The sequence below is a fragment of the Carica papaya genome, chromosome 1, assembly GCF_054855325.1.
Source record: "Carica papaya isolate Zhongbai chromosome 1, ASM5485532v1, whole genome shotgun sequence".
Taxonomy (NCBI): Eukaryota; Viridiplantae; Streptophyta; class Magnoliopsida; order Brassicales; family Caricaceae; genus Carica; species Carica papaya.
In genome coordinates this window covers 21527539-21542310 of record NC_142309.1, presented here as the reverse complement: position 1 = coordinate 21542310, position 14772 = coordinate 21527539, and the positions used below count along the sequence as shown (strand labels likewise).

At 35.3% G+C, this 14772-nt stretch overlaps 2 protein-coding genes across 3 annotated transcripts; one reads left to right on the top strand and one right to left on the bottom strand.

The window, feature by feature from the left end:
* Positions 1-171: 171 nt before the first annotated feature.
* On the bottom strand, positions 172-4852 carry LOC110818773 (G-box-binding factor 4-like). 2 transcript variants are annotated; one of them, XR_015820156.1, is made up of 5 exons: positions 3707-4852; positions 3544-3615; positions 2254-2283; positions 980-1172; positions 172-798 (listed from the first exon to the last, which is right to left on the bottom strand). XR_015820156.1 is itself a non-coding variant. In XM_022047760.2 (4 exons), the coding sequence occupies exons 1-4, from the start codon at positions 4487-4489 to the stop codon at positions 718-720; spliced, it is 966 nt and encodes a 321-aa protein (XP_021903452.1). In that variant the 5' UTR covers positions 4490-4849; the 3' UTR covers positions 172-717. The 2 variants fall into 2 exon arrangements, 1 of the variants encoding a protein (XP_021903452.1); XM_022047760.2 differs by lacking the exon at positions 980-1172 and having other exon boundaries at positions 3707-4849.
* Positions 4853-6443: 1591 nt separating this feature from the next.
* LOC110818838 (UPF0496 protein At1g20180-like) lies at positions 6444-8109 on the top strand. The gene is made up of 2 exons (XM_022047832.2): positions 6444-6671; positions 6822-8109. The coding sequence occupies exons 1-2, from the start codon at positions 6635-6637 to the stop codon at positions 7916-7918; spliced, it is 1134 nt and encodes a 377-aa protein (XP_021903524.2). The 5' UTR covers positions 6444-6634; the 3' UTR covers positions 7919-8109.
* Positions 8110-14772: the final 6663 nt, after the last annotated feature.

Here is a 14772-nt window from a genome sequence, read left to right as displayed (position 1 = left end):
CCATGCTTTGATTTTTCACCCCATAAATTATTTTTAGATAAATTACAATTGTCAACTGTTCTCCTTTTATTCCTTTTTATTATTATTAAATCAATTGAATTAACTTTTTTTAAACATTTAAAAAGAGAAGAGAAGAAAAAAAAAAAACATCATGTTAATTACAAATGTTAGTACTTTCAAATAGTTAGCATCCACTATTAATGTTATAAGTTCCAATTTGCTATAACTTTCTCCCATCCATATGACACCAGCGTTCAACCATGCAAACTATACACATAAGTCACTCCATAGCCGAAGATAATTACCTAATTTAGTAACTATATGATCACTATCAACAACCTTCTATTTTGTCAAAGAGCTATAATGGCTTTGTCAACATATAAAATACAGTAAAGATACTCCACCAGAAAAATCCTCTTACTTACCTTCAGACATCAGCATTTGAAGTGGGAGTATCCCTTCCCACTTCAAACAAACACTAAAAAAACTAACTAATCAATCAACTTTCATATGCTTTCTCCTCTGCGCTCCCTTCTTGTGTACAAAGGAACTTTCCTCCACTGACTAAGTTTGCCATCCGTGCTTAAATATCTAATCGGCATGATATAAATTACCAAAAATAAGTCCGCTCCCCTTTTTCTATGTCGCGCTTCTAAACTCCCACCATGACACGGACAACTGTTTGTTGTTTCATCAGACAAAACCACCACCATATTTCTACCATTCCAGAGAGCGAACTCTCCGGAGAACACGTGGTGGCTTTCGCTTCTCTATAACTGGAACCACTTTTTCCATTAGCTGCAAGAAAAATAAACTGAATCTTAGTAATGATAGTAATTTAACTTACTGCAACTCTATGCAGCTGAAAATTGTCTTGGACAAAGATTGTACATTAGTTCATCTATGTAGCTACAAAAACATCACGATGATAGATCTGTATAAAAAGCCAAACAAAAGTTTAGGAAGTTTGTAACCTAACCTAAATGAAGATGTCATTCCAAGTAACGTTCATGGAAGTTCCAAAGGAAATAATTTGCAACTCTGCATTTCGGTTCTTCATTTCCTACTTTTCCAGCACCTTAATCACATTTCTCTTTCCTCAATCTACTATATAAACTTCTCAATTTACTGCAGCTAGCCAACTAGCACTTAATTGATGCCACATTGCTGATCTATATTAACAAGCAGCTAAGTTTCAGAAGTCAGTAGGGTTACTCCTCTCAGTTGTATTATCTCTCTTAAAAGTAGGAAAGGTAAAATATAAGAGATTCTAGCAAGTAAATCTCTCAAACTGTTTGGAAAGAATAATTTTAAGGTTTAAAGGTCTTAAATAAATGTTAGCAAGGAAAAAGCTTATTTTTCAAAGAATGCATGAAATTGGGAGGTAGAACTGGCCTTTCAACTACTCAAGCAGTGAAAGGATGATGAAATCAGTGATATAGAAAAGAAAATTAATTAGATTAGAAAATTCTTGTGTTTGGCAATATTTTTGTAACTATTATTAATATTAGTACTTTTTAACTTTTTTGGTTTTTTTAGTTTGTTTGCTAGATTTTGAGTTTTGTTATGATCTAGAAAGTTTTGATATCATGTCTATTGTAGTAGTTTTCTAACTTGACTCTAATCAGTGCCTATACAATGGGATTCACCTCAAGAATATCTAAAGTTATGTTTTTTTGGTTGAAATATCAATTATTCACAAAGGTACCAAAGTATATATTACAATTCTATTAAGTGGTTCATGACCCACCCAAAATCATTCCAATTTTTGATGTCATGACCTAACAAAATAGAACCAAAAGTATAAATCCACTTAAACTTTAATTTTCGTAATGTTAGTCTCTATGCTCTCAAAAGCTCTTACGTTTCTTTCCTTCCACAATATACGAAGTTATGTTGGACTGAGTTACTTTCCAATCTTAGTATTATTTCAAAGTTTGTTCCAGTATTCTGGTCTTTCTTTTATGTTTGCTTCCACTTCTTCTAGTACTTTCCCCCCTTCACATTCTACTTCTGAAAACTCAATCTCTTGCCCTAGTCTTCTTCAATTTCTGATCTCTCTTTATAGTTATCATCTGCTATATCAGTTAGGAAACCTACATTCGAGTTTTAACAAGCAGAAGAAAGAAGAAAAAGAATATGTGGAAGAATTTTTCTTCTAAAAGGGAAAGATGGTATTCCTAATCAAATCCCCTCCCAAAAGGGGAGAAAAAAGGAAAGAGAGAGAGAGAGAGAGAGAGAGAAAAAACTTACCTGCTTATACCGTTCCTTAGTCCTTTCTGCCTGCACATGAAAAAGAAAAAACATGTCAGAAAAGAGATGATGGAGATTTCTGCACAGAGGTGATGAAGTAAAATCATCCAAATAATTAAACAGTATGTCAAATGCTAAATGCCAGGACCAAAGCCACTAAACTCAGACAGATAATATAACAGTAAGTTTCCGGAACTCATGTTCATATTAATCGCATCAATCCAAAGCACAGCCAAAAGATAAAACAAAATAGAAGATTATCATGCCATCTAAGTTTTACCAACTGCAATCTTCATAATAGGGTATTAATAGCTCATAACTCTTAGCAAGATCAATGGATGATAGAGGAACAGGACAAGAGCTATAAACCCTTGACTTATGACAATTCTAGCAATCTTGATTCATGTGTCATGTATCAATCCTTGGCAACCAAATTTTGATTACCTTTTATATGTTTTCTAATTGAGAATTTACCGGCAACTGCACCTCATCTAAATAATACCAATATCTACAAGCGGAAATTATTGCTTCTCCTTGAACATTTATAGAAAAATGGTTATATGTTCTGGAATATGATGAAATATACCATAAGGCCGAGTTTTCATTCTCAGCCTAGGTGCAGGCAAATGTAGAATTTGTATAATTACAAAATTCAACTTATTAGCTGGATAATTAAGAAATGGGTGTAACCCAGTTGGGCTTTCTTATGCTCTTGGAAAAACAATTTTTAGTGCTTATTCTTAGGCATTTGCTTCAAAAGCCATCATGGAGAAAATTGAGTATTCAGCATAAAAGAAATGAAAAATCCATACCACATGACAACTTTACATCCCAAGCATTAAGAGACGCAGGGTTGCAAATAAACTAAATTGCTGCTTTCCATGTTCGCCCAGTTAACTAAATAAACCTATGGCTAAGAGAACTTACGTCCCCACTTCCCCAAAAAAGAGAATGTATGTCCCCAGTGAAATAATTCCTGATAGAACTAATCATTAATTAGCGAAAACCTGGTCATGCTTTTTTTTTCCTATTTGATGAGAGATTAATATGGAAAGGTGCAGAAGATGCTAATACTCGCAAAAAATCCACTTTTTCACCAATTAATGGCGCCATATTGCTACAAAGCCAAAAAAGAAAATGCAAACCAACATGATTCAACTGGATGAATGCAAATCAACACAATTCAACTGGATAAGATTTGCGATAGGTTGTTGCAGAAGAGAAGGCAGAGCGCCAGAGCTAGCAGCTTACTCAAAATCATCCTGAAAACTTAAATAAATAATGCAATACCTTCTCCTTCAACAGCCGCTCGTTCTCCTCCTCCAGCCTCACCGCCAAAGATTCTAGTTCTACTTGGTAAGCCTACAATTCACGACAAGTGGCCAAAATAAGAAACAAAAGTGAAAGCGACGAATTTAAGAGGAAAGAAGAACAAACACCAAATTGAAATAACCTGCTTCCTCTCCCTCGACCTAGCAGCAGACTCCCTGTTCTTGATCATCCTTCTTTGCCGTTGCTGCGCGGCCTTGTCCAAAGGCTCCAACACGAGTCTTGCTCTCTTCCCCCTGCCTCCTCCACTTACTGCACTCGCAGCACTACCACCAGCACCAATCACCTCCACCCCGTTCGCGAATCCTATAATCGATCCTTCCACCTGGAAAGGGCTCGGTGGAACCGGATCAAAGGCGTAGACCCCGCCACTCAGCCTTTCCGGCTGCAACTTCACATCCATTTCCTCCTTCTTCTCGGCCACTGCCTCCACAGCACCAGCTTTCGCCAGGAAATCCTCCAGCGTCATCATCTCGTCCGGCACCTCCTCCTTCATCTCCTTCCTCTCCCCGGACACAATCTCCCTCCAGACATCGTCAACGCTCTTCGGTGCCAACGGACCACTACCGTTCTGGCTCTGATTCTGACCCCGATTGATATCGATTGCCGCAGCCGTAATTGCCGGGGCTGGAGCTTCTATCAGAGTGATGGAGGCATCAAGGAGAGTGGATTCCGTCGGGGGATTTGCATCGTATACATCGCGAAGGATGCCGTCTACGGTCATCGTAGAAGCAAATTTGCTCTTGTTTTGGCTTCTGCTCCTCTTCGTTTGTTCAGAGGAAGATAGTTGTTGGTATTGGTACTGGTGTTGGGGATTTGCAGAGGAAGAGGATGCAGAAGAAGAAGAACGACGAGAAAGATCCGAATTTCTCGAGTCAGAAGATGGCATCACCTTAGACGACGCCATTTTAGGCCTCCCTTCCCCCTTTCTCTCTCTATGTAGACTTTTTCTCTGTAGAGCCGAAACTGAATTTCTCAGTCATCAACTGCAAAAAGCACAGCCTTGTGAAGCTGAAGATTCCTGTAACAAGAACCCGAGACGATTTCGGTCCAGTTGTTAGGGTTTGGAATTTGGGGATTTGGTTAATTCTGCTGGGAATCTGGGATCAAGGAGAAGTGCAGTGGGAATTAGGAAAGATGACAAACGGGCAGAGACGGTTGCCGGTAAACCTGGGTTTCCTAGGTTCCGATTTGCGTGGGGTTTGAAGTTTTGACTGGGTTTGGCATTGGTGGGGGGAAGAAGGTTGGTGTTAGAGTGACAGGCGGCTGAGTTGGCTGTGACATTAGGGTTATGACTGATTTAAGAGATATTAGCTGTTCGTCTGTGATTGGATGTGTAAGTGCCACGTGACTAAGCCCCGCTTGTCGGTGATAATGAGCAAGACAGAAGGTAACAGATGACAATTGGCAAGGGGATTTTGGACACGAACACTTGGCCCAGTTCTATCGTTTTAATGATAGGACCATTTGGGGAGTCCAAGGTAAAAGCTTATGGACACACATGTTCAGTTTGATCCGATCAAATAAATTTATTTAATTAATTTAAGTTCGTAAATGAAAAATATTGGGTCGTAAATAATTATGATAAAGCGGGCAGGGATGCTTGAACGTTATAACTTATAACTAGAAGTCTACGAGCACAAAAATGAATCACTTTATAGCATAATAAACCTCATTGGATAAATTTTTATTTGTAAATAAAAAAAATATTTTGATTTTTAATTTTTAATTTTTAATTTTAAAAAAAATCTGTCTATAAAACATATAAAAATTTATTATTTTAATTATATATTTATAACTTTACACTACATATGATATATAATAAAAAATAATCATTTGAATTCATTAATAGGATAAAGACATTTATAAAGTAAATCTTAAAATAAATATTTTTAAAAAATAAAAAATAAAACTATCAAAGAAATAAAAAGCTAGTATAATTATCAAATTTTATGGTTTAAAAATAGTTAAAATATTAATAATATTTAGACATATTATAATATATATATATATGTGTATGTATATATATATATATTGTGTTGTTCTCCTTACACTAAGCTACTTAATGGTCAAGTTTTGTAATAAAAATCGAAACATATGTATAGCATTCTCTACAAGCCTCAGTCACTTCCTTCCTTCACGTTGTTTGTGTGCACATGTTTTCCTGCGGAGTTCATTCAACCATTATTTAAATTCAGTATTCAGAAATTAATATATATATTAATTTGTATTGATTGAAATTGAATACTGAATATTAATATGCAAATCATTTTCGTAAGTAAAAAAAAAAAAAGAAAAAACACGTGATAAAATTGAAGTCTGTTTTTCTCATTGCCATCGTCACTTTTGTGCGTGTCTGTTTATATAGTTGTTTGCTTGTTTTTTTATTTATTTAATTTATATTGTAATTAAAGTGGCTAAGAATAACTTTCGGTTCATACCTAAATTGTACTACTCAAGTTATGTGTGTATATACGTTTATACATACATATATATATGTATGTATTTTTAAAAAGAAATTTAAAAATTTATATCCATTTTTCATTTCAAATTTCAATTCATGAGTTAATTAATTTAAGTGGATGATATTAATTACTTCAAAATCTTATAATATGACATATGCACCATTACTCTTTACAAATCACAAATGACCAATCCTCCACGCATTACTCACACACACATATATGTGTATCTTCTACAATAATTTTCTGTATGCATGTAGTTAGAATATTATACTTATGAAATAATAATAATAATAATTGTATATACATATACAATAGCGTAAATTACAATCCTTTTTAAAGTCTTTATAAAGCCACCAACATATTTCTCATCATTACTTAATCAAAGACATTGTCTACAAGAGTTTTTAAGGAAAGAGCTCACAGCCTTCAGCACCCAGAACTCCAAATAATATATTTCTGCAATTCATATATATATACACACACACATATATATATATATCATCTTCTTCTAACATATATACCCATAAATTTAAATAGCATATACGTAAACATTTACATACACAAAATATATATATATATATCTTACCATGTGGACCAAGTTTAGAGCAACAAAGATCACAAAAGGTATGCTTGAATCAAACTTCAAGTTTATTTGTTTCATGTAACTTATTCAACTTCCCGTATAATTATGACATATACGTATATATATGTAAGCATTATACATATTATACGAACGTATATATTACTTATTGGTGTTTATTAAAGGATTTACAGATGAGAAAGAGATGAAAAATGGAGCAAGTTCTCGGATCTTGAACGTGAAAGAAGAATACCTGAGTGCACTGAGAACAAAATCATACGCAGACTTCTTCAGCAAAGCACAGTCACTTTTCAACCGCTTCCCTTCATCGTCTTCTTCATCTTCATCGTCTTCTCCCTCCACTAACCACCATAAACTCTCTGAAATCCTCCTGGAACCCGGCCAAGACACCATCCCCACCCTCCTCGAGTCCGCCCTAATCCTCTCCAAGCTCCCCCAGCTGAAGCTCCTCATCCTCGACTACTTCGACATCAGTGCCGAGGCCTCCAAAATCTGCAGCCACCTACTCGCCACCATTAAACAAACCCAACACAACCACCGTTTCATCCAACGAGCCATCGATGCAGCTGCCGCCGCCGACCACGACCAGCACCAACTTGTTCTATCCCAACTCAGATCCTTCACCAAACTCAGCAACCCATTTTCCAATCTCCACAATAATGACTACTTCAAACCCATTCACGATAAATACTCCTCGGTTTTGAACCAGCTGAAAGTCTCCAGCAAGAAGGTTACCAAGAGAATCAAGATCATCAAGTGTATCCACACCGCGTCGGGGGTCGGCATCACCGCCGCTTGTGGACTCCTCACAATCGCAGCCATATGCGTCGCGGCGCACACACTCACCGCCATCGTCATGGGTCCGGCAATCTTCAGCTTCCCGGCGAAAGTCTTCAAGAAGGCGAAGAACTGCAAGCTCGACTTCCTCAAAAACGAGTTTCTGAGAAAGATCAGGGAGCAGCTGGACGCGGCGGCTAAGGGGACTTATATTCTGAATAGAGAGTTTGACACGATGAGCAGGCTGGTGGCTCGGCTGCACGACGAGGTCGAACATAACAAGAAGATGATCGGGTTTTACTTGGATCAAGATCGGATGTTTTCGGTGCACGCGGTGGTGAAGGAGCTGAAGAAGAGTGACGTTAAGTTCAGGAAGCAGATGAAAGAGCTTGAAGAACACGTTTATCTGTGTCTTGTCACGATTAATCGGGCAAGGTCTCTGGTGATTAACCAGATGATATCTCCTTCTGCAACTTCTCCATGTGGAAGATGACGAGCTAAGAGTATGAAATTTGTACGCTGTAAATATTAGAGCGAGCCCGGTCGAACCGGTTTTAAAAATTAAAAGGTGATTGGGGTAGAGAACTGGGGCCCCACATGTAGTCCGTTTGAATTGGGCTTGAGCGGTGCTCGGTAGATCATTTGGACCGGGTTGAGTAATTTTTTATTTAAATATTTTTTTTTCATTTTTTAAAAATAAATATTTTAAATGTCACAATTATATTTTTATTATCAAATTTTTTAAATAGAATTTCAAATTTATCCTTCAATTATATTCTATTGCCTTTATACTCAAATTCATAATTTTCAATTAATTAATAAAATATTTATTTATCACTTACAGAAATAATACAAAAATATATTAATATGATTTTGAAGTCTTACAAATCAACTTATTTTATATTAAAACATGTTACCAGATGTTAAATACAAATTAAGTAATAATGTACCTAAATTAATAAGACATGAATAGCGTAAATCATATATAATATTGTTATTATTATTATCATTTCGTTAATCAATTGAAAATATAATTTTAAAAATCATAACAATCTAATGTAAATGAATTTAAAATAAAAACCCAAACTATAATATATACACAAAAATTAAATTGAACTAAGATACACCTGATTTAATATTTTCATAAAGTATTGCGAATCTTTAATTGGATATGAATAGATGAAGAGGCATCAATTCAGTAATTTTCATCTGAAACGAAAAGGTGCAGAACCAATGAATCTATCATGCCATGTAATTAATGAGTTTTGACTTTATAATTATTGGGAGTGATAATTTAAGATAAATATTAGAATTTTAATTATTACTTACAGTAAAATTATAATATATTATAAAAATTAATATATACATACAATGCACGAAGAAAACATCTTATATCATGCAAAAAAAAAAATTAAATTTTAAGAATTTTTTAGTTATATATATATATATATATATATTAAAGAATGACATTATATAATAAAATATTCACATACATATAGATACGTACGCGCGGGTGTGTGTGTGTGTGTATATATTTAATGTTGAAACACATTGGGATACTCTGTGTAGTGGGCAGCTTTTTTAATGTTCACAAAACAAAATAAACTTCACTTTACAACAAACTCAGTCGCCTGACCGGAAAAAAGTTTGTTAGTTATAACAACTTGTTCACTTTTTTTTTTTTTTTTCTTTTTTCCTTTAGAATAAAAAGTTACTTGTTTTTTTTTATAAATTATTAAATTAATTATTTTAATATTTTTTTTATTATAATTTAATTATTGACATTTTATATTTATTTTAAAAATCTAATTTATATTTATCATTTAACATAAAATACTTCATTGCTATAACATATTTGAAAGCTTTCAAGAACAATTTATTTTAAAATTTGAAGTAATTAAAAACATTAAAAAAATACCTCATATTCACACAAAATAAACTATTTTTAAATATTTTAAGATTTAAAATTAGTAATTTTTTTTAAAACCTCTAAATATGTTGTAATTATTTTAATTTTGTAATAATAAATAAATAAAAATCAAAATATTGAAACATATACAAAATTCTAAAAACTAGGTTGGAGTAAAAATATAAAGGAATAAATGAATTATTTTAAATTATTTTTACTATTTTAAATTTTAATAAACTATATTTGGAATGTTTAAATATAATACTAAATTATAATAAAATAAAGATCATGTACCAAGTTATAATAAATGTTTTATATCCAAGCTGGATGAGAGCATAACGACCTGTTTTCTCTAAAGATAAAGGAGAGTTGTCTCACACATAAGTCTGATAAATTTTGTGTAACATCACGTTAATCTCTATAAATCGATAATACATCCATTGTATAAAGTCATAATTCAGAAGGCTTATAACAATACGTCGAAGTTACATCATAATAATATATTATGATCTACTTTACAATAACGTTTTAAGGTAACTAAAAGATTTTTCAAAGTTTTTATTTGATCTTGAACTCAATCCTGACCTGAACTAATATGCACTGAGGGATGTGAATTGGGGTGAGCTTCACGGACTCAATAAGAATAGAGTAGTGTTCAAAACAGAGATATGCAAATACACATTCATACAGGTTTAATAAAACAAATGCAAATCTTATATTCATAGACATCCAATTTGCGCAACAACCATACTCATCATCATCATCGTAAAGCATAATAAAAGAAACAATCAATAACCACATCCCTTTTCATTACTCATTCCAACATATTCATATATAGGTATTGTACATATCATTCTCATTCATAAATATCACTATATCGTATTAGATTAATATTCAGATAATTTCATTTCATTCATAAATACCATAAACCACTCCAGATACGTATCCAGATCGCTTCCATTTTCATTATATATTTTCATTGCCATCACCGATATTACTAGGGGCCCATAGGGATCCTCGTTACACGTGAATATAAAAAATATTTCTTTTACAATTCATCAGTCGTCCCCATACCCTGTCCGATAATGGATGCCACAAGTATAAACTATTTCAATACCCCATCTGGTAATGAGCTACAATTATAAACCATCTTAATACCTCATCCGGTATGAGTGTAATTTATAACGACCCCGAAAATTCTAAAGAAAATAAATTATAAATTTAGTGTGGAAGCAAAATAAATAGTTAAAGTTTACATTCCTTACACAAAAACTTAAAGTCCCAAATAATACTACGAAAATTACTCTTTAAAGAAAATACAAAAAATAAGAAAATAAACGAGAAATAAATAAAACTGACATTCTACTCACAACCCTCTTGTGGATCGGGTTCTAGATTCTAGTCCTTTTGATATGAAATTGTTAATAAAGGAATGAACTACACTAATCTAGTAAGAATATCACACTACTCACCGACGCAGAAATGAAGGTTGATAGAAATTATGAAAACAACTAATTGAGCTTTTATTTTAAGCAAATTCATTTATTATAAATACAATCGTTTACCACCTACTTACCGTAGCAAAATTTACAAAACAACTTATAGAGATAATAACATAACACATTTTATAATTTCATATACAATTGGTTGGAATAATAATTTTCTCTTTTATCAGTCTATTGGTATCCATAGGAGTTCTTAAGGATATCTCCACAACGCGTGAATCATTTTCTTTAACATTTTCAATTAATAGGTCGTCCTCATACCTCGTCCGGTATGAGCGCCAAATCACTAAATCTCAATACCCCGTCCGGTATAAGGGTAAAACAGGCCGTCTCCATACCCTGTTCGGTATGAGCACTAAATTACTAAGTCTCGATACCCCGTCCAGTATGAGGCAATGTTCACGGTAAGATTTCTTATGCACTCGGTCCATCCACATCTCCTAGGATATCTAGTAAGACTGTTGTTTCATCCATTCACTCAATCATACAGTTCCCCGTTTACTTTTAATCTTCAATTTTCCAATTCAATCGTAATCACATAAAATAATAATACATACATTTAAAACTATAAAATCAATCAACAGATATTATCGTGCATCCAAACTGTAAACTAATTCAACAGGAATCGATAGTGAATAATTTTTAGTTTTGGCTCTATTAGTAACATGTGATTAATTATGGATATTTTTTAAATTGCACAAAATACTATATTATTGTTAATTTAACTTTAATTCTATAACATAGAATATGATGAGAGATTCTTACTCAAATTGATGTTCGAAAAGCTAAACTTGTTGACTGCGTCTACTGGCAGTCCCCAGGTTTCTGATTTTTTTTTTTGGAATTAAAGCGCGCTATAAGTACCTACAAATATCCCAAAAATCTAAAATCGGTGTCAGGACCTCTTTTTGGCCAATTCTAGGATTCCAGCATGGCGGTTCCGTTGTGGTTCGACGACGGACGGTGGCAGTTTAACTCGGGTCGACTATTTTTGATCGTTTTTCACCGAATTCGACAAGTTTTGTATCAATCCCTACGAGAAAATACGTTAAGGGGCATTGGTTAGTCGAAAAAAAATAAAAAATTAAAACTCATCGGCGGCGGGGTTCTCCGGTATGGCGGCTCCGCCAGTTCACCTTTACGGTTGGGTGTTTTGCTTCGGTCAACCTGTAGATGAGGAAACAATGGTTACAATGGTGAAAAAATTACGCAGAATGGGAATCGGGAATGGCCTCATCGGAGGCATTTTTTATAATTTCTTGCGACAGTGCCGCCGGGTTTTGCCCACGGTTTTCGGCCAATCTACCAATCTTTTGGCTCCAATGTGGCCATGAGGGTGTTTAAAATTAAATTCCGAGAAAAAGAACATTTTTTTACCTCTTTTAGCGGTCAGAAGTGACTCCGGCGCGGCGACGACTCTCCTTTCCGGCGGCTGGGTCTTCTTCTCCGACGATGGTGTCTAGCGGCTAGGGTTAGGGTTTGGTGTGAAGAGGGTTATTTATAAATGTTCTCTTTTAATCTAGACCGTCCATCACATTTGATCTGAACCATCCAATCGCAATTAAATAAGAAGTAGATATAGACCGTTGATCGCATTTAAATTTGAGTGTCTGATCGCGTCTAAGGAGTGCACGCATCTGGGCCGTCTGTGCGTGCGGGAGAGGATCTGGACTGTCCGATCGCGGGCACGCGGATCGCCTGCTACACTGCGTCAGCATCCCTCGCCACGTGGTGCGTTCTAGCTCGTCGGGGCTGCTGACAAGACATCCTACGTGGCACAACTTTTTAAATTACATTTTGACCCCTGATTTTCGATTTTTCTTTCAAAAATACTCCCAAAATCTAAATTTTCACATATTTTTCCTAAAATTGTTTTCAATTTCATCCTTCACCTAATTTCCTTCAATTTTGTATTAAATTAAAATTTAAAAATTAAAAAATTATATTTATGAATTAATTTAAAATTACATAAAAATAAATTGGGCATTACAACTCTCTTCCCTTAAAAGAAATTTGGTCCTTTAAATTTTTTTTTCTCTCGCTCAATCAAACAGTTGGGGGTATTGGGCTCTGAAGTCTGATTCTAGCTCTCATGTGGCTTCTCTCAGTGTGTGATTTTGTCATAAGACCTTAAAAAAGAAAATTTTTCGGTTGCGGAGTAATCTACTCTTTCGGTCCATAATACTGACCGGTATTTCCTTGTAGGATAAATTCTCTTAGAGTGAAAGAGGTTCGTGGGCCAAGACATGAGAGTGGTCCCGGTTATACTTGCGTAACATGGACACATGAAACACATTATGGACCCTGAAACATTCTGGAGGCAGTGCCAGTCTGTAGGCGACGGTACCAATTCTGTCTAAGATTTCAAATGACCCAATAAACCAAGAATTCAACTTCCCCCTCTTGCCAAACCTACGGATTCCCTAGAAATAGGTGACTTTAAGGAACACCTGATCACCTTTCTCAAATTTTAAATCTCTCATCCGAGTATCCGCATAACTCTTCTGCCTACTCTGGGCTGTCTGAATGTTCTTCCTGATCTTAACTATTTTGGTTGTAGTCTCATCTACGAGATTTGGGTCGAACAGTTTTCTATCACCCACTTTTTTCCAACATATCGGTGATCTGCATGGGCAGCCGTACAACACCTCATACGGAGCCATGTCTATACTTACTTGGTAGCTGTTGTTGTAGGCGAACTCTATCAAGGGTAGATGATCATCCCAATGGCCCCCGAAGTCAAGAACACAAGATCAGAGCATATCCTCAAGTGTGCGGATCGTCCTTTCTAACTGTTCATCAGTCTGAGGGTGGAATGCAGTATTAAGGGACAGTTTCGTTCCCATGGCTTGCTGAAAGTTAGACCAGAATCGAGAAGTGAACTTGGGGTCCCTATTCGGATACTACTGTCATTGATACTCTATGTAATCTGACTATCTCCCGGATATATATTCTTGCTAACTTGTCCAATGGATCGATCATCCTGATGGCCAAGAAGTAGGAAGACTTGGTAAGCCGGTCAACAATTACCCAGATGGCATCATATCCTGAGCGTGTCCTAGGCAATCCTGTCATGAAATCCATAGTGATATGTTTCCACTTCCTTTTCAGAATTAGTAATGGCTGAAGTAGCCCACCTGGGCATTGATGCTCTGCTTTGATTTGCTGACATACCAAACACTTAGAAACAAAGTCAGCCACATCTCTTTTTATCCCGTTATACCAAAATCGAGGTCGCATACTTTGATACATATTAGTGCTTCTGGGATGCATGATAAACTTTGAGTTATGAGCCTTTGTCATGATGTCCCTTTTTAACTCACTGTCGCTTGGAACACACACCCTATCCTGAAATCTAAACAACCCATCGGCAGAGACTCAAAATTCTGAATTTACTCCATGTTCTGCATCTTTCTTGAGGTCTGCTAAGGAGGAATCGACGAACTGAACTTCTTTTATTCTCTGGATTAACTCAAGTTGAACGGTCAGGTGGACCAAACATGTGACTTTCTTCAGATCCTAAAGTCGTACCTGTTGTGTGGCCCCTATTACTTTACATTCTAAAACCATCAAATGAGCTAATGTACCCATACTTTTCCTACTGAGTACGTCGACTACCACACTGCCCTTACCCAGGTGATATAAGATGTCGCAATCTTAGTCCTTGAGGAGTTCTATCCGCCTTCTCTGACGCATGTTGAGATCTTTTTGAGTGAATATGTGTTTCAAGCTCTTATGATCAACATAGATTTGAAAGGTCTCCCCATACAAGTAATGACATCAAGTCTTCAAGGCGTGGATAATTGCGGCAAGTTCCAAGTCATGGATGGGGTAGTTTTTTTCATGATTCTTCAACTGTATGGACCCACAGGCTATGATCTTCTCATGCTGCATCAAAACGCAACCCAACCCTAGGTAGTAGGCATCAGTATA

What these genes read in the sequence shown, in the direction of transcription:
- LOC110818838 (XM_022047832.2), top strand. Translation starts at nt 6,635, where the DNA reads ATGTGGACCAAGTTTAGAGCAACAAAGATCACAAAAG. An exon ending in AGCAACAAAGATCACAAAAG is followed by an intron (nt 6,672 to 6,821) that starts GTATGCTTGAAT and finishes AAGGATTTACAG; the next exon opens with ATGAGAAAGAGATGAAAAAT.
- LOC110818773 (XM_022047760.2), bottom strand. Translation starts at nt 4,489, where the DNA reads ATGGCGTCGTCTAAGGTGATGCCATCTTCTGACTCGAGAAATTCGGAT. An exon ending in GGTCGAGGGAGAGGAAGCAG is followed by an intron (nt 3,616 to 3,706) that starts GTTATTTCAATT and finishes CGTGAATTGTAG; the next exon opens with GCTTACCAAGTAGAACTAGA. An exon ending in CTAAGGAACGGTATAAGCAG is followed by an intron (nt 799 to 2,253) that starts GTAAGTTTTTTC and finishes TTTTTCTTGCAG; the next exon opens with CTAATGGAAAAAGTGGTTCC.